At 43.7% G+C, this 27275-nt stretch overlaps 4 protein-coding genes across 5 annotated transcripts; all 4 read right to left on the reverse strand.

Annotated features, from left to right (window-relative positions):
• Nucleotides 1-1720: 1720 nt before the first annotated feature.
• LOC127777500 (uncharacterized) lies at nt 1721-3121 on the reverse strand. Its single transcript, XM_052304101.1, has one exon. The coding sequence runs from the start codon at nt 2940-2942 to the stop codon at nt 2319-2321; it is 624 nt and encodes a 207-aa protein (XP_052160061.1). The 5' UTR covers nt 2943-3121; the 3' UTR covers nt 1721-2318.
• A 1739-nt stretch (nt 3122-4860) lies between these two features.
• On the reverse strand, nt 4861-7048 carry LOC127775521 (putative peroxiredoxin Q, chloroplastic). Of its 2 annotated transcripts, XM_052301772.1 has the most exons (3): nt 6720-7046; nt 6348-6575; nt 4861-5298 (listed from the first exon to the last, which is right to left on the reverse strand). In XM_052301772.1, exons 1-3 carry the CDS (start codon nt 6924-6926, stop codon nt 5080-5082), a joined length of 654 nt encoding a protein of 217 aa, XP_052157732.1. In that variant the 5' UTR covers nt 6927-7046; the 3' UTR covers nt 4861-5079. The 2 variants fall into 2 exon arrangements, with proteins under 2 accessions (XP_052157732.1, XP_052157731.1); XM_052301771.1 differs by having other exon boundaries at nt 6348-7048.
• Nucleotides 7049-8203: 1155 nt separating this feature from the next.
• LOC127777721 (uncharacterized) lies at nt 8204-12073 on the reverse strand. Its single transcript, XM_052304334.1, has 4 exons — nt 11726-12073; nt 9098-10616; nt 8799-8885; nt 8204-8696 (listed from the first exon to the last, which is right to left on the reverse strand). The coding sequence occupies exons 1-4, from the start codon at nt 12071-12073 to the stop codon at nt 8647-8649; spliced, it is 2004 nt and encodes a 667-aa protein (XP_052160294.1). The 3' UTR covers nt 8204-8646.
• A 1478-nt stretch (nt 12074-13551) lies between these two features.
• LOC127777731 (3-oxoacyl-[acyl-carrier-protein] synthase I, chloroplastic-like) lies at nt 13552-16882 on the reverse strand. The gene is made up of 7 exons (XM_052304351.1): nt 16349-16882; nt 15262-15693; nt 15003-15176; nt 14499-14612; nt 14314-14415; nt 14139-14205; nt 13552-14056 (listed from the first exon to the last, which is right to left on the reverse strand). The coding sequence occupies exons 1-7, from the start codon at nt 16787-16789 to the stop codon at nt 13989-13991; spliced, it is 1398 nt and encodes a 465-aa protein (XP_052160311.1). The 5' UTR covers nt 16790-16882; the 3' UTR covers nt 13552-13988.
• Between the last annotated feature and the right edge of the window lie 10393 nt (nt 16883-27275).

The following is a 27275-nucleotide window of genomic DNA, read 5'->3' on the forward strand; positions in this document are numbered from 1 at the left end:
AAATATTGTAAGGGCTGACATATAAATAACCAGGGGCCGAAACATAAAATATAGTACTCAATAGTGTTCTCTATTGTAGATTGTGTGGCTTTCATGTAGTCTTATCCTATTTGGCACGTTGAGACCGCTAGTACCAGTGGCCTCCATTGTAAGTTCTCTCACTTCTCTCTTCCACGTCATCAATTAATTCTAAATGATGTTTTCAAATACAACACATCAACTATTATAGTACTTGCTCTTACTCTGCCTTAACCACATCTTCCCATCTCGTCATGAACATCATCAGACCTGCCAAACTTAAGGACGTGATCTAACTTCAAACTGAATAATTGATACCTCCTTGATTTTCTCGTGATAAATCAAAAATATTAATCTTATGATATTAAACTATATGAATTTAGAGAAAGATTGGTCAAGCATTAAAATATTTGATTTAGGTTAAACCTAAAACGACGAGTCGAAACGGATAGAGTAGATTATGGATAGAAAGAAAATGCTGTGAATTAAATATTTGTAAAAAGAAACTATCAAATAACTTCAAAAAGAATACCATAGACAATACTGATGTAAAAAATTTTCGGAGCAACCATATGTTCTGAATTCTGAAAGCGTGGCACAGATAATCCATACTTCTACTAGCTGTCTAGAACATGCTATGACCAGAAAATTTCACAATCGAACCTATAGGAAATCTAGAGTATTTCAATTCTACATGAGAGAAAAAAAAAATCTTATGGGAAGCACATGTGGCCCCTCTCATTTGATCCGAGCGTCCCCGATTCGCCATTGCACGGCAGCATTGAAGCCCAAGCTCTAGAACACACCCAAGCTCGAAGCAACCAACAATGTCGCGCGCCAACCATCTCTAATGGCAAGAAATTTACTCGCATCCGCCGTGCGGAGGCGTAGTACTATACGTGGTAGGTGGATCTCGCACGCCTCCATCCTGCGAAAATCGCCGATACTGGGCTGGCGCCATCAAACGGGCACGCCGCCTCGCCACGGCTGACAAGTGTGCCAAAAAGTTTCAGAGGCAGTAGCAGCGAGGATTTTGTGATGGGACAAATGGCGTCTCCTGAGTCCTGACATGGATCCAACTGCCAAATTGGAGGTGGTTAGACTAGATACTTAACTAAATAAGATACTAATTTAGAGTATTAAATATAGATTACTTACAAAACTAATTATATAAATAAAAGCTAATTTGCGAGATAAATTTTTTAAGTCTAATTAATTCATAATTAGAGAATATTTACTGTAGCATTACATAGGCTAATCATGGATTAATTAGGCTCAATAGATTCGTCTCGCGAATTAGTCTAAGATTATGGATGGGTTTTCTTAATAGTCTAGGTTTAATATTTATAATTAGTGTCCAAACATCCGATGTGATAGGGACTTAAAATTTTAGTCCCATCTAAACAGGGTCCATGAATTTGCAATTGAGTTTGTACTAGTTAACAATTGATTTGTCACTCCGTTTTAACACCGTGTTTAGTTCCAAAGTTTTTCTTCAAACTTTTAACTTTTCCATCACATCAAAACTTTCCTACACACATAAACTTTCAACTTTTCCGTCACATCATTCCAATTTCAACCAAACTTCCAATTTATTGCGAACTAAGCACAGCCTAAGTGGAGTGAGATTGATACAGAAAGGGCCTTCTGGAAAGCTGCCAAGGTAGGTGAAGCATGCTGGGTAAACAACTTTGATGAGTTCAGACATGAGAGTTAAGGTAAGTGTGAAAGGGTATGTAGCCTATTGGTTGCACTAACCTTAGTAGTATCATAAAGTTCTGAGTTTAAATCTTCATAGAAGCGAATTTTAGATTGGGTTATTTATGATAGGCTAAGTTCCTAATATAAAATAGCTGCATATATCCGATTGAATCTTAGAGGCCGGATAACAAATACACTTCTCTAAAAAAAATTGAGAGTTAAGGTGAGTCAATTGGACTGTTTGTGGCTGCCAAGAAACGTCGCGTCGAGAGCATTTCACCATCATCGGCAATTCAGCCGTGAGGGTAAAGCAATAAAGATGCATTTGCACTTGTAATCTCGTCTCCTTACCTACTACTCGATCGACTCGTGCCGTAGTATTAATCTGCAAATTCGCTGTGTAGCTACGGTTTGCAGCTAAATTAAATGAGTAACGGCGGGATTGAGCTGAATTTGTGCCGAATTTGCAGCCGTGAATCTGCAAAATTTGCGCAAATTAAAAGGGAGGAGCCATATGTACAATGCTGAACATTTTAAAGCTACAAACTTTTACAACAGTCGATAAATAAAATTTTGATTTTTATTACTCCTTTGGATGCTCAGAAGGCCGAGACAACGCCGCCGGCTAGTCCCCTCCGCCTCGGGCTCGCCGCCGTTACGCCCCCGCCGGCGACGTGATTCCACAGCCGAACGACGCTTCCGCCGAGCGGCGCCGAGTCCCTGTACCGGCGAACCTCCGCCGCCGCCGTCGGGCTGAGAGGCAGAGACCTAACAATTTCCCACTCGAACGGCGTCGTCTCCGACGGCTCATCGTCGTCCTCCTCCTCCTCTTCGAGCACCTCCTCGCCGTCGTCGTCGTCGTCGTCCATGTCGCAGCACCCGACGCAGCAGCTGTCGTGGAAGTACGCCGTGTACGTCTCCTTCGGCAACGGCGACGAGGCCGGCTCGGGCTGCCTCTCCGACGACGACCTCGCCTGCTCGGACGCCGCCGTCGCAGGAGACGACTCCGGTTCCAAACCATCCTCGCGAGAAGAAGCACCACCCATGGCGGCGACGACGGGCGCGGCGGCGCGCAGGCGCCAGATGCCGGCGGCGGCGGCGGCGGCCGCGGCGAGGACGGCGGCGAGGCAGGTCCACGCGGCGGCGCCAGCGGGGGCCGCGGCCTCCGGGAGGGAGTAGAGGCGGAACGCGACGGCCTCGAGCGGCTGCTCGAGGAGGTCCATCGATCTCGCCGCCGGCGACGGCGTGGCTTTGCTTCTCGGAAAATCTTGGCGCGCGTGCTCTGCTCGCGTCGCGGGCTCTGCTTGGGAGAGGAAGAAGAAGGTGAAGTGTATTTAATGGCGGGGAGGAGGCGGCGGATGAGTGAATCTGGGCCGTTGGATGGAGGGGATCAGGGGGAAGAGGAAGAAGATGCTGGGTATCAGCTGGAAGGAGATGGTAGATGCTGCCATGGATATGCCATGCCTAAACTTTTTTTCCACATTTTGCCTTTTTTGTTTTAGTCTTTGTTTATTTTTAGGCCAGATAACTTTGTAGACGGACTCTAACCGTTGATTAAAATTCAACGGGAAAAATTTACCTATGATACAGAAAATTAAGGTGTTAGCTTGTTTCTCTCTCGTTAAGTTGACTTACGCTAATCTCTCTAGCAATCTATGACTTGGAATGATATATCTATAAGTGATCTTATTATTTTCGTGCCAAAATATTCAAGATTTTGTAGTAATTAATTGTTCTCCAATGCAAGTGCTTAAATTGGTGCTTATAAAAAAAAATTCTTACGGTGTAAAATGAGGTGCACACTGAAACATCGAAATTTTGACAATGTATGCTTAGCAAATGCTGATGTGTAAGACGTGTGTCCCGAATATTTGATTTAACCACTTAGGAGGAATAGTCAACCACTAACACTGTATGCTTGGCTCCGTCCTTTGTATCGTTCTTCCTTGCTAAATAAGTTGAATGGCAATATGGCTGGATAATTTCTGATAATTATTTTTTTGATAATTATTTGAAGGTACATACGAATAAATTTAACATTATAAAGTTAATAGTGGATCTAGAACTCTTTTCTACAACGTTCATACATTAAAAGTCCTTTTAAAATAAAATCACATGGTTTAAAAGCTCAATAGGCCTATGCATTTATCCATTGTTCCATCCCACTATACTACTACTTACTAAGAACACAAGGTAACACTCGCAGATCGTGTAGAGAGGCTTATTCTAGACCGTGTTGATCCCTTCATAGAAGTAGTATAACATTTGTTCCTTAGACAATTTTTGACAAAAATTGCTATGCATACGATCCAACCGCCGACTTATGTACAACTAAATTTGATCTTCGATTATAAACAGCTATAGGATATATAAACATTATCTCATTTGATTGATTTATAGTTAGATATCTATACTTGTACAACTGAATCGTACGTGTAGGAGCACTCTTACGTGACAAATGTCCTCCACAAAGACGAGGCGTTTGCTTTCGGCTACGACGAGGAGGCGACGATCCGTGCTGCAACTGCAAGATGAGGCGCACGCGAGGTTGCCGGTGATGGAGGTCGGTGACCGCTGTGTCTGGTAGTGCCCGAACAACTGGGCATGCACACTGTGACACACACAACTACTACTACCAGCTTAACGCCAGCAGATTGAACAGAAAAAAAGAAAAAGAAAAAGTTGCATCTTACCACAACGCCATCTGCAGGTTCAGGTTAATTAATTACTGCGAAAAAAGAAAGAACCGTAACTGCTTGAGCTCGTGCCGTGCACGATTCCAACAGTCGATACAGGACACCAGAGATGACGCTAATTAACCCCTCGTACTTATCCGACAGTAATCCAGCAACTAGAGGTGGCTCCACATAAAAAGAACAAAACTACTCCCTCCCTCCTATTATAAATACAACGATAAGTTTTCATACCCAATTTTAATCATCCGTCTTATTTAAATTTTTTTATGATTAGTATTATTATTATTATTAGATAATAAAACATGAATAATATTTTATGCGTGACTTATGTTTTTAATTTTTTTAAAAAAATTAAATAAGACGACCGATTAAAATTAGGCACGAAAAGTTATGGCTATACTTAAAATGGGACGGAGGGTATAAAACATTAGTGAATTAATCCAAGTAGAGAAAATCAGAGTGCCTTACGGCAAAATTCAGAGCTAGCAGCCCACCGATTTTGACTGTATATATACTCACAGAGTTACAGATACACTAGCTATACACATGCCGAGGGAGAAAAACGATCGAGAAGAGATTAACAGATGGATTAATTTCTCGGTATACTGTGATGGATCATACATGAGAGATTGTAGTTTAAAAAGGAGGAGGAAGAAGAAGAGAATCAGAGGCTCTGGAGGATCTTGAGGGTCTCGCCGATGTGCTTCTCGGGCTGGAACTGGTTGTTGTAGATGTACTGGACGACGCCGTTCTTGTCGAGCACGTACGTCTGCCTTCCCGGCAGCGTCCCGAACAGGTCAGCCGGCACACCCCACTCCTTCCTCACCTTGTTCCCCTCGTCGCTCAGCAGCGTGAACGGCAGCTTGTACTTCTTCTTGAACTCCTACACATCCATCAATAACTTCCATCGCATTATTATCACCGGTACAACCGATCTTGTCATCTTGATCATCGCTAATTATTTACAGAACTATATTACCAGTTATTAAAAGATGATACAATCTGTATCTCAAAATATAAATATTTTCTAGCTATGAATCTTAACAAAATGCTTATATTTTAAAACGGGAGAAGTAGTTTATTTATATATATATATGATTGATGAACGGCCTATGCATACAATTTTTTCTTACTTTTTAAACTTTTCAACTTTTTAATTTTAAAACTAAACCCTTTCAAAACTTATTTACAAAATCTAAATCTTTGGCCACGTTAGTCGGATTAACGTGGCAAAACAATAGTGTCACACTGGTCTGTCTAGCGCGACATTGTTATTTGGTCACGCTGGTCTAGCTGGCGTGGCAGCGTTATTTGGCCACGCCACTCACTAGCATGGCAGGACATAACTGTCACGCCCGTAATGTGTGGCGTGTAAGTATTATTTTGTCCCGTTTGACAGGCTGGTGTGGCCAAAAGTTTTAGATTTTGGAAATAAGTTTTTGAAGGATCTATTTTTAAAGCTAAAAAATAAAAGTTAAAAAAAAATCATACGTTGATTATACTATTGGTAGAAACCATTGTAAAAGGAAACTATTTAGCCATTGTAAAAGGAAACTATTTCGATTTTAAGAGAGTACGTCAGTATAAAAACTATCCAAATGGTTATGATAAATTCTAGAAGAATTTAGCAACACTTAGACAACATTGACAACGAGATATAAAAAACGAAAAATTCAAAATATGAATAGTAGCTATTGTGCACATCTAAACTTTTTTTCTTAATCTAATGGTCAAATTTAAACTTCATTTTAAATGAATCGATAAATGTCACTATTCTATAAACTATCTTCTTTTTTTAATTTTTCACAACATTTTGTATTGGATTGTTTTTAAGAAAAAAGTTGCACGAAAGGAAATTCTATCGAGGGATTAGAATTCACTCAAGTGTATAATAAGACTATAAGTGCAGAGAAAGAGAAAGGGTGTGGTGACCTTGTGGGAGGCGGCGTCGTCGCCGCTGATGCCGATGACCTCGGCGCCGGCCTTCTTGAACTTCTCGTAGGAGTCGCGGAAGGCGCAGGCCTGCTTGGTGCATCCGGGGGTCTCGTCGGCGGGGTAGAAGTACACCACCACCGGCCTCCCCTTGAACTTGGACAGCGACACCGCCCTCCCGTCCTGGTCCCTCAGCGTGAAGTTGGGCGCCGCGCTGCCCTTGCTCACCTGCACCGACGAATCGTCATCAGCCGCCCGCGCCACGCGCGCTGCTGCTGGGCTCAGCTGCTGCAGCAGCAGCCACGCGGCGGCGTGCATCATCGTGCTCCTGCGACTGCGACAGGAGGAGGGGTAATTGTTCGTCGTCGTCACCTTGCCGCAGACGATCCTGTTCCTCCCCGTCGTCGACGGCAGTGCTGCGCGCGCCGGCGTTGGCGTTGTTGTCGCGCTGAGGGCGCCGCGGCGGAAGGCGGCGGTGGAGGGCGTGCAGAGGAGCGGCCGCGGCCGCGGCGGCGACGAGCGCTGGCGCGGGGGCAGGAGCAGGGACGGCCTGCAGGCGGTGGAGGCCGCGAATGCCATCGCCGGAGCGCGGTGGGAGATTCACGGCGAGGATGCGTGGCCTGCAGCTGCGGCTGTTCGTCGGGTTTGGGTGTGTGTGTTTGGTTGGTGGTTTGGGGATATCAGGATGAGGTAGGAGAAGGGGGGGTTTTGTGCCTACGTGGCACGCCTTGCTGCCCTTTGCTGCTGATAGTGAGCTCTCGGTTTTTCTGCAGTCTACCTCAGTATCACTTTAAGTACTAGCAAAGTAGTATGATATAACGTTGCACGATATAAACACGTGTATAAATATGTACTTTTAGGATCGCTATTTTTCAGCGAAATCTTAGTCACATCGTTTGATGGTTAAAGAGTCATCTTTAAGCTCGGATGGGTAGGAGAGAGAGGAGGGGGTAACTCACCGGCAACATAACATTTCGACACAACGATAACGTCGGAACCTCGACAGAGGGTATAGGGTTTTGGAATTGGGAGGTGATGGAGGGGTTAGACAGGGTGGAAGGACGATGAGGGCAGCTTTAATGAGATAGCCAGCGATGTGAAGCACCAATGTTGAGCGACGAACACATGTAAGCAACGGCAATAGGGGCAGGTGACAATGTGAAGCAACACAACTATAAGAGGGTGTGAGCGGGTTAGGAGCAATGGTGTCAGATCTAGAGCAGTTAGCATGTAGGAACAACAACGGCGTCTCAACAACACGAGTTGCTGGAGATGGGAAAGATGGGTAGGACATAGGACATCTCACTACCACTTGGACTTTGAGAGGAGTGAGGGATGGGGGGAATGGAGTGGGGGTGGAGGAAGAGGCCGATCAAGCATGGATCGTCGACGCCATTGGCATCATTGGTGAGGCGGAACGACGCTCAAGGATGGGAGGCTGTGTCAATGGGTGGGGATGTTAGCGTGAATACACGTTGTGTGGGGAGAAGAGTAAGGAGAGGGGACAAGGAAGAATGATAATGTTTATGTGTTACACAAATCTCCGCGTGATCTAGATCATCCAAAAGCAGCTGGAACTTATCGGTGTTTTTAGCAGAGTAAAAATTGTATAGTCTTCTTTTCTTCTTTCATTATACATGAACCTAGCCCTTTCCTTGGACTAAAAACTTTAGGCCCCTATTGTTTGGATCCAGGGACTAAAGGCACGTGGACCGAGGGAGAAAGAAGAGAGTGGTTGCTACTTTAGTCCCTGTAAGTACCTTCAAAAGAGACTAATGGATTTTAGTCCCAATATGCACTTTTAGTCCCTTTTAGTCACCCCTGTTTAGATTCTTAAGGAGTAAAAGGGACTAAAATGGAGGGACTAATGGATTAGTCCCATGAACCAAACAGGGCCCTAGTAAAATCCGTAATGAAAGCATATCCATATATTTTAAGATTTAAATCTGATGTCATGATTTATACATTGTCAAATGGAGTCATACATTTGTGGCTCTACCACAACACTTTTAGTATTTCCCTATGTATAGAAAGTTTTAAGTGCAAGAACACAAACATATTCATTATCTGACAAAAACACACACACACACAAAACATGATACATATTACTACCATGGTTCATAAGGTGCTCTCAGCAAGTGGTTTCTAAAAGCTCCTTAGTCAGTTCATATAGTCATACATGTTTATTTGCATTTATCTACTAATAAATCAATGTAATCTGAAAGAATTCCTCTTCATGTTCGGCAAACAAAGGATCAGCACCGATTATCCCTGCTCACTGCATCACCAATGGCCAGCATCAGTACCCTCTGGACTTGAACGATGAGAACGAGAAGAACGAACGATGTGCTGCAACGACATAGCAAAGGGAGCACAATTAAGCAGAGTAGAATGAAAGCAAAAAGAAAAACATATTCAAAATTTAATTCAGTAAATGTCAGCAGGATTAACCTCGTGGGGATTTTGCCGATGAAATGAGCTCCTTCAGTAGTACAGGCCTTGCAGGAGAACAAGGCACACAGCTTTGCAAGGATCGAACTGCACATAACCATTTCTGTTACTGCATAAATTTACAGAATACAGTGGACAGATCAATCTTCTCCAACATGGTGATTTTCTTTTTGTTGCATTTCTGATTAGTATGTATTCACTTCAATACTACTAAATCAAACTTCCTTTTGTTGAATATTTTATGGGAGCACTTGTTATCTGATTTGATGAAAATTGTAACAATCCAGTTACTGAATTACCGTGTGCAGGGATGACATAGCTGTTGTCTGAATCATCTGAAGCAGCATCGGAGGAGCAGATTCTCAGCCTGACGCCGGAATCGCCTGACGGCCATCCATGGCCGATGCCGGAATCATCCGCCGGCGGAGCCACGGCGGCGGCGGCGGCGTTCTTCTTGCCGAAGGTCAGGAACCTCTTGAACCCCGCCACCGCCTCCATCGGCGACTGCACGGTGACCGGACAAGCAACGCTGCTGCTGCTGCTCGTCGTGGTGCTCGGGATCAGAAGGCTATTGATCTCGCCGGCGGCCGCCTCGTCTTCTTCTTCTTCCTCCTCCTCCTCCCGTTTCTTCCTCAGCATTGCGGCGTCGGCTTCGAGCAGCTGCTCGGTGGAGGGGCCGGTGCTCGACGGCGAGCCGTGCAGCGGCGAGTCGGTGGCGGAGGCGGCGAGCTCGAGCTCCGACCTGTGGGAGAAGGAGGAGTCCACGTTCGAGTAGAACGACTGATCGGAGCTCTGCGGCGAGTCATCTTCTCGGTCAGTCGCGGGTCTTTCTTTCGCCGTCGCTTCAGATGATGCCGCCATTGCTGTCTCCTCGAGATCTCTGGTTTCCTTCTCGGATTGATGAGGCGCCAGAGACTCTGGTTCTTCAGCATTTGAATCAGAAGCAGCCAATGGTTGAGGTTGAGAAGTGTTCATGGCTTCGTCGTCGATGTCCTTCGTGATGTAGACGTAGCTCGGCTCAGTGTCGGAGTCGCCAGTGATCTTCAAACTGCCAATCTCAACTGAAGATTGCGCCGTGTCATCATCATCATCTTCACCGATGCCTTCATCCAAGTTGAAATTCTTCGCTTCGACATCTGAGTTTCTGGAGATCTGAACGCTGTTCATCTTGCCGGTGTCCGATGGTCTACGACGACCGTCGAGTTGTCTGGTGATCACCGGACGCGGCGAGGCGGCGGGCTGCCGCCCCTGCGCGGCGCCATTGCCCGATCTCCTGAGGCGAAACGCGGCGGCCGCCTTGATCTCGGCGAGGACGACCTGCTGCTGACTCTGACAGCTCCTCGCCGCGGGCGCCACGGCGTCGTCAGCGGTGGTGGTCGCCGCATGGACCGGCTCCGGCTGCTGCTTCGGCCTGTCCCCGGCGTCGCCGTCGTGGCTACGCCGCGGCAGCGGCGGCGGCGGCGGCGGCCGCCTCGGGCTGTCCCTGACGGAGGACGCCGACTCCTTGAGCGAGCTCCTGCTCCGTGACAGCGCCCTCAGCCGCGGCGTCGCCGTGGCCGCCACCGTCGACGCCGCCGCGGCGGACGGCACCCTGTTCTCCTTCCGTGGCGTGGACGGTGGCTCCGCCTGCGGCGGCGCTCGCCGTCGCGCGTCGGGGTTGGATGACGACAGCCTCGGGCTCGCCGCGGCGCCGGCCGGCGATGGCGTGGTGGTCCTGGGCGTCGTCCTGGGACGCGAGAGGGTCGCCTTCGTGGCCGAGCTGCTTCTTGGCGTGGCGGGAGAGGCGGCTGGTCTCGCCTCCAAGTTCCCGGGCTTTTGCTGCACATACAAGATGGGATCTGTTCATGCCGTTGTTTTTCATACTAACTGTTCAACATATTTTTTCTTACGGAAACTGTTGGACATATTGACTCTGCTCAAGGATATTTTTTTTGTTTTTAATAAAATCAAATTACTTGCTCACTTTTTTTTGTTGTTCAAAAAAAATGCCAAATTGAAATATTATGAGTAACAGTGTTTGGTTGATTGCCTCACTCTACAATGCCACACTTTAGTTATGCAACGGTTTCTTAATCATGTGTTCCTTTCGCTACTGCAACAGTGTCAATGCCACACTTTCTTATTCTTAGGATCCACATGTCACACTTTTAAATTTATAACTAAACATATCACACTTATGACCAACTAATTTTTAACCACACTTTGTGTTGCTATTCCACAAATTTTTTAAGCTTGGATACGGCAAAGCTAAGTATGAACCAAACAATCCTTAAATCTCATTTATATCGTTTTTTATTTATAAAGAACAAGCATTCTCAGCAAAAACTATGATCAAAATTACCACGGTTTGGCCATTGGCATTTAGCTTGGGTTGGTTTCACTTTTCTACTTGTTTTTCAAAAATACAAGGACAGCTTGGCATGATAATGGAATGAAGAGGTACATTTGACGGTCTTTGTGGCACTTCTCTAAATACTCATTAATACTAGTACTATTTTTTTCTGAAAAAAATGGGTTAATTAATAATATTATATATGAATGGAACAACGAAATGTGATGAACATGCCATTCCTCTCACCTAAAAAAGGTTCCTCTATACGATAGCTGAACTAAACTACGCCTAACAACGAATCACAAGAAAGGCACAAAAGTTGGACGCAACACAAGGATCAGGCGATCGATCAGCACGAAGCGCTAAACGTGACGCCCTGTTTCATCTCCAATAAAGCGTGAAATCAAATCACATACTTGTTTGTGTTCCTGATTACTACGAAGAAAATAATTTGCGTAAAATTTTCACTACGTTTAAAATTTGAATATGAAGATACGCGTCAGAATTTTTCTGAAGCTGAAAAGGTCCAACAAAAATGTCAATGAACACGAAGGGGGGAAAAATAAAAAAGCACGTACGCGAGAGTTATAATTACCTGTTTGCCATTGCCGGCGGCGAGGTCGCCGTCGCGGCGGCGGTCGACGTCGAGGCGCGCCCAGAGCGCCTTCATCTCGGCCTCCTTGCGCTCCATCCGCGCGCGCCACCCCTGCCTCAGCTTCTCGTCCCTCCTCCGCACGTACGCGTCGTACCTCCTCCCCTTCCCCACCGCCACCACCTCCACCTCCTCCACCGCGCCGCCGTCGCCGTCGCCGTCGTGACGATCGGCGGCGGCGGCGGCGGAGGAGGACCTCCTCTCGGCGACCCGCCGCTTGTACCCTTCGAACTGCCGCTCCAGCTCGGCGGCCTTCGCCCAGAGGTCGTCGTCGCCGCCGCCACCCCGCATGGCTCGACGCCGGCGAGCGATCGAGCGAGCGCGCGCGTCGTGGGCGGCGTCGCGTCGCGTCGCGGGCGGCGTCGTGTGCTCTCGCGGCGGGCGGTGTCACAGCTGTGTGTGGGGGGGGCTTCGCGGCGCGCGACTACGCGCGTCGCGTGTGTGTAGTGTAGCGAAGCGATCGATTCGAGGCGACGTGAGGGGGTCATTTGATTTGGAGTCGAGTCGCGGACGGGGTCGTGGTCGACTGGTCGTGGGGCGCACGGCCGGCGAGGCGCGGCGATGGCAGAGAAAGCGAGGTTTCGTTGGGCCGAGGTTTGATGGGCTGAAGTGGGCTTTTCGTGTGAGGTTTTTTGCTGGGGAATAAGTTCACTATGACTCCCTAAAAAAGTGACCCGAATCTAACCCATAACCCTAAACCGCAAAACTGGATATCTCAACCCCCGAACTATTGAAACCGGAGCAATTTGACTCCCTTGGCGATTTTGGAGGACGGTTTCGTTGACGTGGCGCTTAGGTGACATTTGAATTAAAAACAAATATGTGGTCAAACATTTTTTTATGTGTGTGAATGACAAATGGGTCCCACATATATGTTTTTAATTCAAATGCCACCTAAGCGCCACGTCAAACCCACAGACTAGGGAAACACCGCCACGTCAGCAAAATCGCCCTTCAAAACCGTCAAGGGAGTCAAATTGCACCGGTTTGAGGTCGACATATCTGGTTTTGCGGTTTAGGATCGTGAATTAGATTTGGGTCATTTGAGGGAGTCAAAGTGGACTTATTCCTTTTGCTGGACCAGAGTGGCAGAAATGGGCTTCTTTCTTTCCGCACACAGGTATACAGTATACTGACAAAATTTCAGAAATAGGTTAAGAGTAAATTTCACAAAAAAAAAAAACGTAACATGAAACTATAGGTTTTATGGTTTGTTTCAAGAAACCTGAGGTTTCCTTAAATTTACTGAAAAAATTTGTGCCCAAATTACAAGGTGGATCCGTGGATGCAAATATGCAATCTACTTCCATGTCCATAAATATAGGTATTTCTAGCGTATGATTTGGTTCATAAATATGAACATTCATTGTTCATAAAATAAGCCACCAAATAATAATATTCCACTTCTTAAAAATAATACATACGCTATTCCATTTCTAACTACCGAATAGAATAATACATATACTATTCCATTTCGAAGCAAAAAACCCGTGTTTCCTCCTTATACTGGAAGAAGATTACTCGGTTATGCTCTTTTGACGTTCACCCGCACTGAACAGAATAAGCACCACCCATAAGTATACTTTATACACCACACCAACGCAGTTTACTTTTAAAAAAAAATCACATTTATAAATTGCAATGAATTGAAAAACGAAAGATTCTTGTGCAGACCTCCAGGTACATCAAATCGCAAAAATAAAGTGTACACATTCAGGGCGAAATCTAGAATATTTCATCTCATCGAACCAAGCTATTAGCCGAGCAAGTTAAGCAAAACTGAATACATTTTATTCCACTAGACGGACATTGGCATACTGGACAAGAAAAAAAATTGAAGAGAACATTTTTCTAGACCAGATACAAATTACAGACAAGCAATTCCTTGGCTCAAGCATTTCTATGGAACAGGAGATCTAACTTTTGCTTCTACATGACAACTCTAGAAATTCCCACATTTTCCATTATACAGAAGTAGGTAGAATCAATTGCAAATTATGCAAAACAACGTTATACAGAGCTCTCTCAATTTCAATGGAAGATGGGAGTGCCTAAAATGGAATTAATCTCAGATCCAGTTCATTGTAACGTTGCCGGCTGTCAAATCAACAGTTGCTTCACCCAAAGAAAAGACATGCAGAATAACTCAGAACTTCCTGAAAAGACATTTACTATTCTGGCCAAGATTTGTGTAACATGCAGCAAGTTAAGGCTTAAATGGTGCAAATACTACAACTGAATTGTGTCCACCAAATCCAAAGGAATTCGAGATACCTGTATAGCAACACAAAACAAATATGAGGAAGAGGAAATTGATGGCGGAGTAATACAGTAAACCGCATGCATTGTTACTCACCAACATTCACTTCATGTTGCTTTTTTACATTAGGTACCGTGTCAAATTCAACAGCTGGCTCCGGGTTCTGTGATTAATAAGAATGTAGCCCTTAGTTTTTCTAGCCATAATGTGCCTCAGGTTCCCACTGGCAGGCTAGGTAAATTAGCAAGTGATGTTTTAAAATGGTACTTACAAACTGGTTTATGCTTGGATGGACCCATCCAGTGGTTATAGCTTTAACAGTTGCAATGGCTTCCAAGCCACCAGCCGCACCAAGGCAATGTCCAATCATGGACTGCAAACAGAAGATTGTATTAGGAAGGCAATGTATAGTCTCCTTGAATTTGGAGGTAAAACACATAAGGAACATAAAAGCACCTTGGTTGCATTTATTTTAATCTCTGATGGATCCTTGAAGACTTGCCTAATGGCGTTCACCTCTGCCAGATCACCAGCTAGGGTGGACGTCGCATGAGCATTTATGTAGTTGACCTGCAAAGAAAACGTTTGTGATTTAAATACACATGAAATTTCATCAAATTATTTGCCCAAACAAAACCATACAATTTGCAATAAATACACACAACAATTGATTAATTGTAAACAAAATACAGAATAGCAACCAGAGCTCATGGTGAAAACATCAATTCTAGAACATCAAACGGAAAACCTTCTTTTTCCAACAGGGCAAATATCGCTGGAATTGGTGCTAAAAATAGCTGGCATAACAAACGCAAGAATCCTAACACCCCACAAAAAACCAAATGACAGATTATAAATCATAGCTTATGTATCAGCTGCCAGATCAAAAAGGTATACAATTTTACAGATGACAGAACTAACACATAAGAGTGCTCTTTAAAGTTGTAATATTTGGATTACCTCCTCCGGTGCAACGCCAGCATCTGCAAGACTTTGCTTAATGCAAGACGAAACACCAAGGCCATCAGATCTCGGGTCAGTCATATGGTAAGCATCACAGTTCACGGCACCTCCTAAATACTCCGCAATTATTGGTGCGTCACGCTTCATTGCATGTTCTAGGCTCTCCATGACCTTTTTTTAATTTGGCAGAGCTAAATGATTAGAAGATGTTTAACAGAGTGAAAACCTGAAACTTGAATATGTTCACTAAACATACCAGTACTCCAGCTCCTTCACCCATGACAAAACCATCACGGTCTTGGTCCCAAGGTCTTGATGCTGTTTTGGGGTCATCGTTCCTCTGTGAAAGTGCTCTACACGCGACAAACCCACCGACACCAATCGGAATAATTGCGGCTTCAGTGCCACCAGCAATCATCACATCGGCTTCGCCTCTGCGAATATGGTTTGCTGCAGCATAGAAACAGTAGTTCGAGGTAGCACATGCAGTTGAGATGGAGTAGTTTGGACCCATGAAACCAATGTCCATTCCAAGAAGGGCAGATCCCATGTTTGTTATGGCATACGGAATGAAGAATGGAGTTATCTTTCTGTGCCCCTTCTCAATAAGATTCTGAACACCATCAGAGAACACTGTAAGACCACCCATACCGGTGCCCACAAGTACACCAGCCCGAGTCTTTTCAATCTGCAACGATGTAACATTTACTAATTAGCACCAGGTATCCTTTCACCCATAGTACAAGCAATGAAAAATTGATAGCAGAGTGAACTGATGAAGCTATCGCCAACTATATACAACCAACGAAACATGGGCCCAAAAGGGTGTGATTTGAAAATATTTCTACATCATAAAATGGTAAAATGCAAAAACAGTTTTTTTTTTTCGTTTTGCTCCAGACAAAACCTCTATAGTGTTGAACTAATCTTTTTAAACTTGAAATGAATCCATCTGCATTGCATTGATACTTGACAGCAATTTAAAACAGATACGCCCCCTATAACCTTCCATGGCCAACAGAAATACATGGACCCTCAACAACCTTCTTTATGATAATTAAATAGAAATATACACACACCAGGATTGCAATAATGCCTACTCCACTTGTCGAGTCGATACTAGGACTCTCTACTATACTCACTCAGATACTATCACAGAAATGGGGAAAAAAATCCCACCACCATTTCATAAAAGAATCAGCTGCTGATCTGATCTATCAAAAGTGCTAAACCACAGGAGACACTTTCTACGAATCGGAATCTCGTACCTCCACTAGCTAAGAACTTTTAACAGGATGTGAGAACATGAGGAAGCAAAAGATACTAGTGCATTTGAAAAATACCTTGTCCATGGATTTGGAGCCGAGGGCGAGGCCGGCGGACTCGAGGGCCTTCTTGCCGCTGACGATGCAGTAGCGGAGGCAGTCGTCGAGGCGGCGGTCGTTCTTGCCGTCGATGTAGCCCTCGGAGGAGAAGCCCCGGATCTGGCCGGCGAAGCGGGTGGGGAAGTTGGAGGCGTCGAAGCGGTCGATGGGGCCAATCCCGCTCTCCCCGGCGAGGAGGCGGTCGTAGTAGGCGTCGACGTCGTTCCCGAACACGGACACCAGCCCCATCCCCGTGATCACCACCCTCTTCCTCGGATCCGTCTCCCTCCTCGGCGCCACCGCCGCCGCGGACGCGGACGCGCGCACGGAGACCGAGGCGCGACCGGCGGGAGGCACGCGCCCCCGCCGCGGGGGGGCGGCGGAGGCCGCGGCGAAGGTGGGGAGGAGGAGGCTCTGCATCGCGGCGGTGGCGGCGGCGGCGGCGGGAGGAGGTGGTGGCGATGGAAACGAGGCGGAGGTGGTGGCGATGGTGGAGGTCTGGGCTCGGCTGGCGTGCGTGTGGGTGTGTGGGGAGTATGTATGTATGGAGGGTGGGGGCGGGGGTGGGGCCCACAATTTGGGGGGGAGGGTTGGGGTTTGGGGGGCTTTGGAGGTAACGGAGGCGGAGCGGAGGGGGCCGTTGAGTTTTGCGAGAAATTGGGGCGGATTCTTCGATGCCTTGCGTTGTTCGGGTGGTGAATGAGGGGTTTACTAGTCAATTACTGGTGTTTTAAGTGTGTTGTTCAAAGTTGAAACAAACAAACACTTGGAAAAAATTGTAACTATGCCATTATAATTTTACAAAATTTGATGGGAGTACCTATACATCTTTCGAAAGATTTTTATAATCGTATCACACAGATTTTTAATCTTTGGATTAAAATCCGATAGATATAATAAAAGGCAAAAAGCAATTAAGAAACACCATAATGGACACTAAATTACCATATCCTCAAGAAAAAGACCAAATCCAATACATAATTTAAAATTTACATGCGAAGATTCAAAAATCACAGTGTAACTTACAAAAGTTACAGTGTAAGTTTCATAAATTACACTGTAACTTACAAGAAAATGCACTGTAAATTTGAGTGAGAAAATCGAGTGAGAGATAAGAAAAAATCTTTCGAGTGAGATATAGCAAAATCAAAATTTGATATATACCATCCTGACCCACATGTCATTGACTCATATGGGTCCTACATGTCATTGAGATACCGATGGCATATCTCAAACTTTACAAAATTATAATGGTATGGATCCAAATTACCCACACAAATTAGAGATTATTGCGGTTGAGGATCTTCTGTCATAATGGGCTTGTTCGGCTGGCAGAGCTGCGGCAGCAGGTAACACAACCAAGCGCTACCACAGAAACAGCTACCGAACACACCCAATGATACTATCCTTACTGTCACTGATACATGAGTCCCGCACTTTTATTATCCCACATATAAGTGCATATAATGATAGTGCCATTATGATAGAGGATTTGTAAAAGAAGTTACTATCATGAGTGTATTTGTGGGAGCCAATGTTTCACCTTATTCTAATATCATATTTCTTCTAATTATTATCGTCGGTCTCTATTTTTTTTTCTTATATTAGTCATCTTGTCATTAGTACCCTAATAATAATTTATCAATTTACATATGTCTTAAGTCTAATATTGATAATTGTAAAAAATAATAATAACACATATAAAACCACTGCATAGCTATAGTTTAGATCACATATGGTATTTTTCGTTCTTATAGTAGTTGCTTGTAGTATAGGTCATTGGTGCCTATTCTTGTCTAGATTATCACCGTTAGTTTCAACTGCAATTCTTGCCTATGTCAATTCCCAAAAATTTACAATTGCCTATATATAGTGACACCTCCGTCCTTGCACTTTGTTATCATCATCAATATGTTCGTCCACTGCTCTACCACTCTACCTAAGTAGACTTCGATAGAATCAACTCAAGACCAGTTAATTAGATTTGGATCTCATACGGCATACACCTTTGAGCTACCCATGTCATGCCTTCGACAAGCCTATGGCAATCGTCGACCTCTACGGTCATATATCATGTGTTGACCTGTTGTTTTTTCCTCATTTATTATAGTGATCGTCTTTTAGTCGTAGGCTCTATTTGCAAGAGCTGGTTCCCAACTCTCTACCCTCGTTTTTCGCGCGCACGCTTTTCAAACTGCTAAACGGTGTATTTTTTTTGCAAAAAGTTTATATACGAAAGTTGCTTAAAAAATCATATTGATCCATTTTTTAAAAAATTTATCAAATACTTAATTAATCACGTGCTAATAGATCACCCCGTTTTCTGTAAATACTGATTGGGTTGGGAACCCAAACTTGCTAACAGAGCCGTAGCCTCCTCTTTGACCATGTCGTTTACAATTTAGACAAGACCAAGATAGATGATTATTTTTAATCTACTAATCTTCATAGATCAACATATCTCTCCTCCAAACAATTGGTTTTTCCAAAAGATATCCAAATGATTATGAGTCTATCACATTTCCTTCCTCTCTCTTACAAATAATCTTACAAGTCAACCAAATACTTAAGCTAATCAGTACTATTATGTGCCAAAGTATTTTCACGTTTGCTTCTTAAAAATGTGCTAACGTAAAATTATCCACTTTACATCATAGACAATATAGTATCCAAACCAACAACACTTATATAACGTACTGCTCCATTTTCTCTCTCACCTTCGCTATGGTTTTGCAAGATCGTTGTTCACTGTTACATGTTGTAGGATCAAAACAAAACCACCGTTGTTCACTGTTACTACATGTTGTAGGATCAAAACAAAACCAATCCTACTACATGTTGTAGGATCAAAACAAAACCAATCCTACTATAAGGGTCAGTGGTAGGATTACCAAAAAGCAAATCTTTTTCGAAACAAAACTAACCCTCAAAGCAGTACTGACCTCATGCATGATCTCCTTATCATCTAGGCATCAACTTCTCCCATCAATTCCCATCGATCACCATCAATGTTCTCATGACCTCAAGCAAAGCATACAGATGAAAAAAAAAGTTATATTCAAGCGCAAGTTCTTTCTTAACTTAGGTTGTGTTCGAGAGTATGGATTGTGAACTCATTACTCCGGGAATACAAAACGATAGGATGGATTAGCATATAATTTAAAAAACTTGAAAAATAGATTAGCATGTTTTTTAAGCAATTTTCATATGATTTTTTTTTAAAAAAACACACACAGTTTAATAGTTAAGAAAACATACACGAGAAAACGAGAAAAAAGGGAGTTGGCAACATAGATATAAAAACAACCTTAATTTACTTATATTAACAAAAACACAATATATGATACGCATATGAGACAATTAGAAACCATAAACGTTGAAGAATTATTGTGAAAAGATAATTCACTCTGAATTCAACTGTAATCAAAAGTTTGTCGATCCGACCGTCACGATGGGTCTAATCACCCTCGTGCTGTCAGGCCGGCCATGAAGCTCCAAGTCACACCACCTGTGCACTTCAAACAGAAACACCAATTTTGCAATCACATTAATCATCACAACACCCAATTATTTTATCACAAAATAAAAATCATGATAATGATTTCACACATAGACTTCATCAGCCAAACTCAATGCTTAATAGTACAAAAGCTATTTTCACGTTTTTCTCCAGAAAGGTGCTAGCACTAAATTGTCCACTTTAGGTTGTCAAAGTACTACAGTAATAGTAACATCAGTACATCAGTACATCGAGTCATTGACACAGCCGACTAGTTAACAGCAGTACATTGACCACTGTCGACTTGATTAGCAGCTTGCAGGGACCTCATGGTTCGCCCAATCCCTTTACACCAAATCAACAGCTAACTGAACGCTTAATTGTTCAGAAGTACTGACACTAATTGCACCATATGTTCAGTTAAATGTTCAGTGAATCGGTCATAAGATCGGTCCAGGGAACCAAACCACCAAGAAATTATGCCTTTTGAATGACGCCATGGACCAGCGAATCCAACAAAAATAAAACTGGAGATCAGAACTTTGGCGGTGTCTAGGTTACACTGAAATTTGGAAGTTTGGTTGAAATTGAAACGATGTGACTGAAAAGTTGTGTGTATGAAATGTTTGATGTGATGGAAAGTTGAAAGTTTGGAAAAAAAACTTTGGAACGGCCTCAGAAATATGGCTGTGTTTAAATCCAAAAGTTTAGATCCAAACTTCAGTCCTTTTCTATCACATCAACCTGTCATACACACACAACTTTTCAGTCACATCATCTCCAATTTTAACCAAAATTTAAACTTTGGATCCAACTAAACACAGCCTATGTATGTAGTATGCATGTATAGCTGGTATTATTCGAATCTGCAGCACGTGAACCATGTACTGCTTGTTTATGGGATACCAGAGATTCAGAGATGAAGAAATAGTACATTTTTTCTGTTTTGGCAACTGTATATTTATTTATAATTGCTGGCGATTCGTCGTCAATTCCAAGCGGAATAGGAAATCCACGCATGTTTCAAATATGGCATAAATTTTGTACTAATTAATGTACCTCTTTCAGTCTTTCGTGACCAGGAATTTCGGTCGCTGAATCATGTTGGGTTGAGTGTTGACTGAGATCGGCTGAGAATCAAATCCTTCTGTAGTGCAACATTTCTTCGTATTTAGAACGATGCAATGTTTGTTATGAGAAAGTGTAACCTTTTTTTAAATTCACGATCAGGTTTGAACTCCTTTCCCTATCTACTACAGTACCTTTTTCATGACCAAGTTGAAATAATTTTTCGTTCAGGAAAATATGAGATGAAGTGCTATGAAAAAAATGTAATTTGCGTAGCTTTAATCTAACTTAATCAACCAAAATAACGCATTGACAAAATAAAAACTTTTTGTACGGTAAAATAAGAACTTTTTGGCAACAGCTAAAAACGAACATAGCGGCCGAATGGGCCTACGAACGGGAGTTCAGAATTCAGAAGGCCCGAGTTCATTTCACGGACCAAAAAGGACGGCTGGGGAACTTGTTTCCTTTCATTTCACGAAGGGCAAAGTCCCTTTTGCGTCACTCAACAATCGCCCCGGTCTAAAACCAGATGCAAGGCTACTTCAACTCTTAAAACTGAATCAATTTACCTCTCTGCATGGTTTTGACCGTGTTTCGTCCTACGTGGCATTTACGGGGCACGTCGACCTTATCTTAATCCTATTATTTTTTTTCTTTTGCTATAATACCATATAAGAACAAACATAATAGAGAGCTGTAAGAAGACTAAATGCTGAGATGGATGAGAGATGAGAGGAGAGAGATGTAAAGCAGGCTGTAAATTTACAGCCGGCTTAGGAACATGAACAAAAAAAATATATGAGACAGGCAGATGGACCATATATTTATAGTAAAAAGTTAACCACTACATGAGTAAGCTGAAAGATAAGTTATAAGGATATATAAAATAAGCCGTTTGTTGAATTATTAGTCTTGCTCTAAGCGCTAAAGTATATGAAGATCATATGAACAGTGAACGTGATCCGTAGACAGGTATGACGAAGCGGCCATCAAAATCGTACATGTAAATTGATCTGGTTTTGTTTCTTCTTTTTTGGGAAAGTTATCTGATTTTGTTATTTGAAGGGACGAAAACTAGACTGGGTCAATAGTTGAGGAGGCAAAAATGGACTATTTGCCTACACTGAGAGAACCAAAGTTGACTGGGCCTGCCCTAGCCGATGAGATCTGAAAGCCCACGAATTCTAACATCTGAATCTGAATGTGCGCGACAAATCCAGACACGTTTAAGGCTGTGTTCGTTGGCTATGGTTGGGAACCTTACCCTCCCACATAAAAAACAGAGCAATCTATTAGTACATGATTAATTAAGTATTAGTTAAAAAAAATTCAAAAAATTTGATTTTTTTAAGCAACTTTTGTATAGAAACTTTCAGAAAAAACACACCATTTAATAGTTTGAAAAGCGTACGCATGAAAAATAAGGTAGAGGGGTTGGGAGTAGAGATGACAACGGGTGCGTACCCATCGGGTTCGCATGCCCCATACCCACACCCATTGAAATGAAATGCGCCTGCTCTATTACCCACACCCGCTCACGGGTGAAAAATTCCCCCATACCCACACCCGCACGGGTGACGGGTACCCATTGGGTACCCATACCCATTGGAGCTATCAAATTGAGCACACCAATCCATTAGTTAGACACCAGTGTAGCACCATAGCAAAGATTTTTACAAACTAGGATTAAAGGGCACATAAACAAACCATCCGGCCACATTGCACAACCAACAAATTAACTGATAATTTGAACAATGATATAATATAACCCATTAAGTTTCAAACTCTCAAGATACATCCATCATCTAGTCTCAAACTCTCAATCCAGCAACATTCCAACCAATTCAATGGCACACAACATTACAGCCTAAATAGTCAACAACAGCCACATATACATGTTTTGGAGTTCAAGTGTTCACACAGTCACACAGAGGCCAAGGGGGTGAGAGATGACGACGCGGTTGTGGCCTCGGCACCTCGGCTTGCGTCGGGCGTCGGCCGTGGCCTCTGTGCGCGCGGCGAGGACAGCAGCGTCGTGTGCGCGCGCCAGCTAGCTTCCCCCGGCCACGGCCCACGGGATGGCGACACGTGGGACTGTACTACATGCAGCGGCGTGAGGATGGCGTGCGGCACGTGCGGTGGTGGAGTGCGGCGGCGGGGTAGCGTGGGCGAGCTCTGCGCGGGCGCGTGGGAGCGCGGGCTCGGCGTGCGGCGACGTAGGTGGCGCGGGCAGCAGTCGGCTATCCACCCTACAGGCTACAGGGGAGGGAGAGGGAGTGAGAGAGAGAGGAAGTGGGTAGGAGGTTTTTATACCTAGGGTTGTTGTTGGGCCTTGGGCTGCACATATTTGCTGGGCTGAGGCCTATGGGTATTTTTCATCCACGAGTTAATGGGTTCGGGTGGGTAGAAAACGTTCTAGGACCCGGCCCACCTGATGGGTGAAGTTTCTGCCCGATAACAGACCCATGGGTACATTATTTGGAACACATTTGCCTCCTAATGAAGTAAAAACCCATCGGGTCTCGGGTTATGGGTCCCCGTTGCCATCTCTAGTTAGGAGAAGGGGCATCTGAACACGCCCTAACAGATGTAGTACAGTCTACTAGTAGTTGTGCAATTAAAGGACAGACATCCATAATCCATTCATTTGGGCATCAAGGACAGGACCGATCGAGATCTAGACGCCTGCCTGCATCGATCTAGGCGTATGTATTTGGAGCACTCTGAAGTGTAAACCCTGAACTTTGTGTGATTGCAGCTTGTGCACAGTAGGTAAAGAATCATACATATGGCCATGTCATGGATGCATTCACTCGATCAACCACCTCTGAGCTATAGGTAGGTCGATTTGGACAGCACGAGATGGAACGTGAGATCTCAAGATTAGCTACTACTCCTGGCAGCTCGAGCTGGGGACCTGTAACTACTCACTCCGTTTTTTAATAGATGACGCCGTTAACTTTTTCTCACATGTTTGACTATTCGTCTTATTCAAAAATTTTATGCAAATGTATAAGATATAAATCACACTTAAAGTACTATGAGTAATTAAACAACTCATAACAAAATAAATTATAATTATGTAAATTTTTTGAATAAGACGAATGGTCAAATATGTGAAAAAAAATCAATGGCGTCATCTATTTAAAAAAACGGAGGTAGTACTAAACAGCCTTGAGCTTTCATTTCGCATCAGTTGCCCAGCACACACACTGTACTGTGCCACTGTAAACTCTAACTACTTTCTTTCATTTTCTTTTGGTCAAGTCGACAGCATCAGATCTCTGCGTGTTAGTATACTTTAATGAAAAGTGTTATGAATCTGACAGTGAAGATCCAGAGATTTCAGTAGTAGTAGCATGACGTAACCCCAAAATCCGCAGTGCCCAAGTGGTTGTTGAGATGTCGCTGGCTTTCGCTGATCCCAGGTCCAAATCTACAGCCCTGTCACACGCTGATCGCATGCATGCACCTGGAGCTAGACACGGCCTGAATTAACCTGAACCTGAACACGGCCTGCCTGACGCTTTGGGCCCCTACCTGATCCATTCAGTAGCTCGAGTCCAGGGCCAAAAATACTACTGATCCGTATCAGATTGCAGCTGCCATCGATCACTTCCAAGCTACCAACCCAAATCACGGCTTGTATAAGAACACATGACGCCGCTTAATAATCTAATGTAACCACTGCTGCTTAATTAATCAGGCCGTGGTCCAACGCGAACGACGACGCGATGTGCGAGCAAGCAAGCGATCGAGGAAGCTAGCAAAGCGGGGGGCACATGGCGTCCATGGCGAGCAAGGGCAGCGGCACATGCCGTTGCCGGGTCCCTGCTCTACCGCCGCTAGACCGGCCCCCCTCCTCTACTCGCACGGCTCGCACCTCGCAAATCCAACCATGTCGCAACTCACGTCCTCCATCCGTTCCAGAATAAACCAATCTCATGTATGCTATATACGGAGAGGTTTCAAAATAAACAAATCTCATATATGCTGTATATCATATTAGGTTGGTTTATTTTAAGACAGAGGAAGTACGCGGTTAGCGGCCGGTGGCCTCGCGCCGGCCACGGTGGATGGAGAGACATGGTGTCCACGCTGTCCCGTCGCGCCGCCGGCGTTCTCGCTGGTGTCACGCACGGCGCGGGAAGAGCAGGAGACAGGATCCTCGGACGTGCGCGGCTATCAAGCGTAGGAATCATTGCATGTGTGTACTCTTGTTGTCTCTGACGCTTGACTCCATCGGGTGCCTACTGCGTAAAGCTTGCAGTAGCTAGCAACTGAATTGGGATTACACGCAGTTTTAATAGGAACTGCAAATTAACCTAAAAGGAGCTTCCCATTTTGTTGATGAACGGACTAGATCGTTAGCTATGATTGATGCTAGTAAGGTAAATGTACTCGACAATTTTACTACATTGATCTACAGTACCCGGACATATTTTGACCATTGGATTCAAATCTAATAGCTAGAGGTGGACTACAGTTACTACGCCTGATCCAAATCCATAGCAATTATACCTTCCATTAAAAAAAATATCAAATGCACAAGTCAGAGGATCCCTTCGATCTCATATTTTCTAAATTTCTACAATAAACTGTAGCTCTAATTAGTTGAGTTACGACTGATAAGCTGTAGAGAAATATGAAGGAAAAGAATACAAATATTTTAGGGTGAATAGTTAATTTAGTTCCTCAAGTTTTACCGAAAGCTCAATTTAGTCCTTCAAGTTTCATTTTGTCTACATAGGTCCTCTAAGTATTTGTTTTGGCCTAAAATCATCCTTGGGCACACTTAATATGCCATATGGCCATTTCTAGTCAACAATTATATTAGAAAATGTCCATTTTGCCCTTAATTTGTATACAACTATACACTAGAAAAAAGAAAACCAAAATAAATAAACAACATTGCATATATACTTCCCATTATTTCAACATGTGCACATGAACTTGAGCCTAATGGCTAGCTATCGAATACACTTGCAAGTACATAATTTGTTTTTGTTTTACATAAATTGCTATGCATTATCTATAAAAAGAATTCATAGCATGCAATTTTTTCTCTTATATATGTGAATGAGGGGGGTATAAGTGTCATTTATTAAGAGAGTTGTTGGTTATGTGGGTTCAAGGATAAATTTGAATTAAAATAAAAACTTGAAGGACTAATATAGACAGATTGAAATATTAAGGACTAAATTGATCCTTGTATGAAACTTGGAGGATCACTTTAACTATTCACCCTATATTAAGTGTAAAAACTTCTATATTTTTGTTTAGCGGTTCAAAAACCAAAGCTAGAAAATAGGTATGATTGAAATTAAAAAAAACCCAAAATCAATTATAAAGCTAATTAAGTTTCGAAATTCAAATTTAGTACATTTCGTTTATGTTACCGTTCTACTGTATCGTAAAAGGACATAAATTAAATTAGACATGCATGACGGACAAATGTGTCAGTATTATGCTCTACTTTGGGTAGTAGAGTTTTTGCCCATTTCTAGCGGAGTTAAGAGACACCATACTATTTAGCGTTAATTTGGAGTACTCTTAGCTGTAAATTGTAAAACTAGCATTGTGTACGTATAGAGCATGACAAAATCCTCGGACGTGCGTTGTGATCAGTGGTAGGAATCGTTGCATGTGTGCAGTCTTGACCCTTCACTCTATAGCTGTTTGGTCATCATCTCTGTTGTTTTGTGGTCAGATTAATTAGGTACGGTACTACCTAGATTAACAATTTGATCGAGCTTAATTTGGTCGGCACTCGACAGGGCGGCCTAGCTTTCGGCTGGAGTGCTGTCGTCTGTTTGTACGCAGATTCCACTACAAGCCTTAATGGTGCGTGGTTAATTAGCTAGCTAAAAACGTTTGGCAGTTTGTCGGGCTTTTGCTAGTTCATTGATCAGCTGGCATTGAGCAACAGAGAGATTAACAAATGCAGATGGGGATTAGTGCTGCTAATGAGGATGCAAGCGCAATTAGTACCAATATATACGTACGACGTACGTACGCACGCATGGTTTGCTGGCCCAAGAACCGGGGGTTAATTAGTCTTAACCTTTTCCATTTAGTGGCAGTACTAAGATATGCTAAACTGTGTACTTATCTGTTTTCCAGCTAGGCTAGGCTTGGCTTGGCTTTTAGGTTTGTGCAGAATACATGCATCCATGTGATGGGAAGCTTGGAGGAAGGAGATGTTTAATTACTACGGCCCTGCTTATATTTGTTGTCATTAAGCTGGCGTGTGTATGAATGTATGTACCTATGGCCAATTTACGGGATCAATGATTAGTACTTCGTCCTATAATCTACTTGCATTCTTCGTGCTTG

The sequence above is a fragment of the Oryza glaberrima genome, chromosome 6 (genome assembly GCF_000147395.1).
Source record: "Oryza glaberrima chromosome 6, OglaRS2, whole genome shotgun sequence".
Lineage (NCBI taxonomy): Eukaryota > Viridiplantae > Streptophyta > Magnoliopsida > Poales > Poaceae > Oryza > Oryza glaberrima.

What these genes read in the sequence shown, in the direction of transcription:
- LOC127777500 (XM_052304101.1), bottom strand. Translation starts at nt 2,942, where the DNA reads ATGGACCTCCTCGAGCAGCCGCTCGAGGCCGTCGCGTTCCGCCTCTAC.
- LOC127775521 (XM_052301771.1), bottom strand. Translation starts at nt 6,926, where the DNA reads ATGGCATTCGCGGCCTCCACCGCCTGCAGGCCGTCCCTGCTCCTGCCC. An exon ending in ACGACGCCGCCTCCCACAAG is followed by an intron (nt 5,299 to 6,347) that starts GTCACCACACCC and finishes ATGGATGTGTAG; the next exon opens with GAGTTCAAGAAGAAGTACAA.
- LOC127777721 (XM_052304334.1), bottom strand. Translation starts at nt 12,073, where the DNA reads ATGCGGGGTGGCGGCGGCGACGACGACCTCTGGGCGAAGGCCGCCGAG. An exon ending in CTATGTCATCCCTGCACACG is followed by an intron (nt 8,886 to 9,097) that starts GTAATTCAGTAA and finishes GGTTATGTGCAG; the next exon opens with TTCGATCCTTGCAAAGCTGT. An exon ending in ATCGGCAAAATCCCCACGAG is followed by an intron (nt 8,697 to 8,798) that starts GTTAATCCTGCT and finishes ATGTCGTTGCAG; the next exon opens with CACATCGTTCGTTCTTCTCG.
- LOC127777731 (XM_052304351.1), bottom strand. Translation starts at nt 16,789, where the DNA reads ATGCAGAGCCTCCTCCTCCCCACCTTCGCCGCGGCCTCCGCCGCCCCC. An exon ending in ATCCAAGCATAAACCAGTTT is followed by an intron (nt 14,206 to 14,313) that starts GTAAGTACCATT and finishes TATTAATCACAG; the next exon opens with AACCCGGAGCCAGCTGTTGA. An exon ending in GCAACATGAAGTGAATGTTG is followed by an intron (nt 14,057 to 14,138) that starts GTGAGTAACAAT and finishes GTTGCTATACAG; the next exon opens with GTATCTCGAATTCCTTTGGA.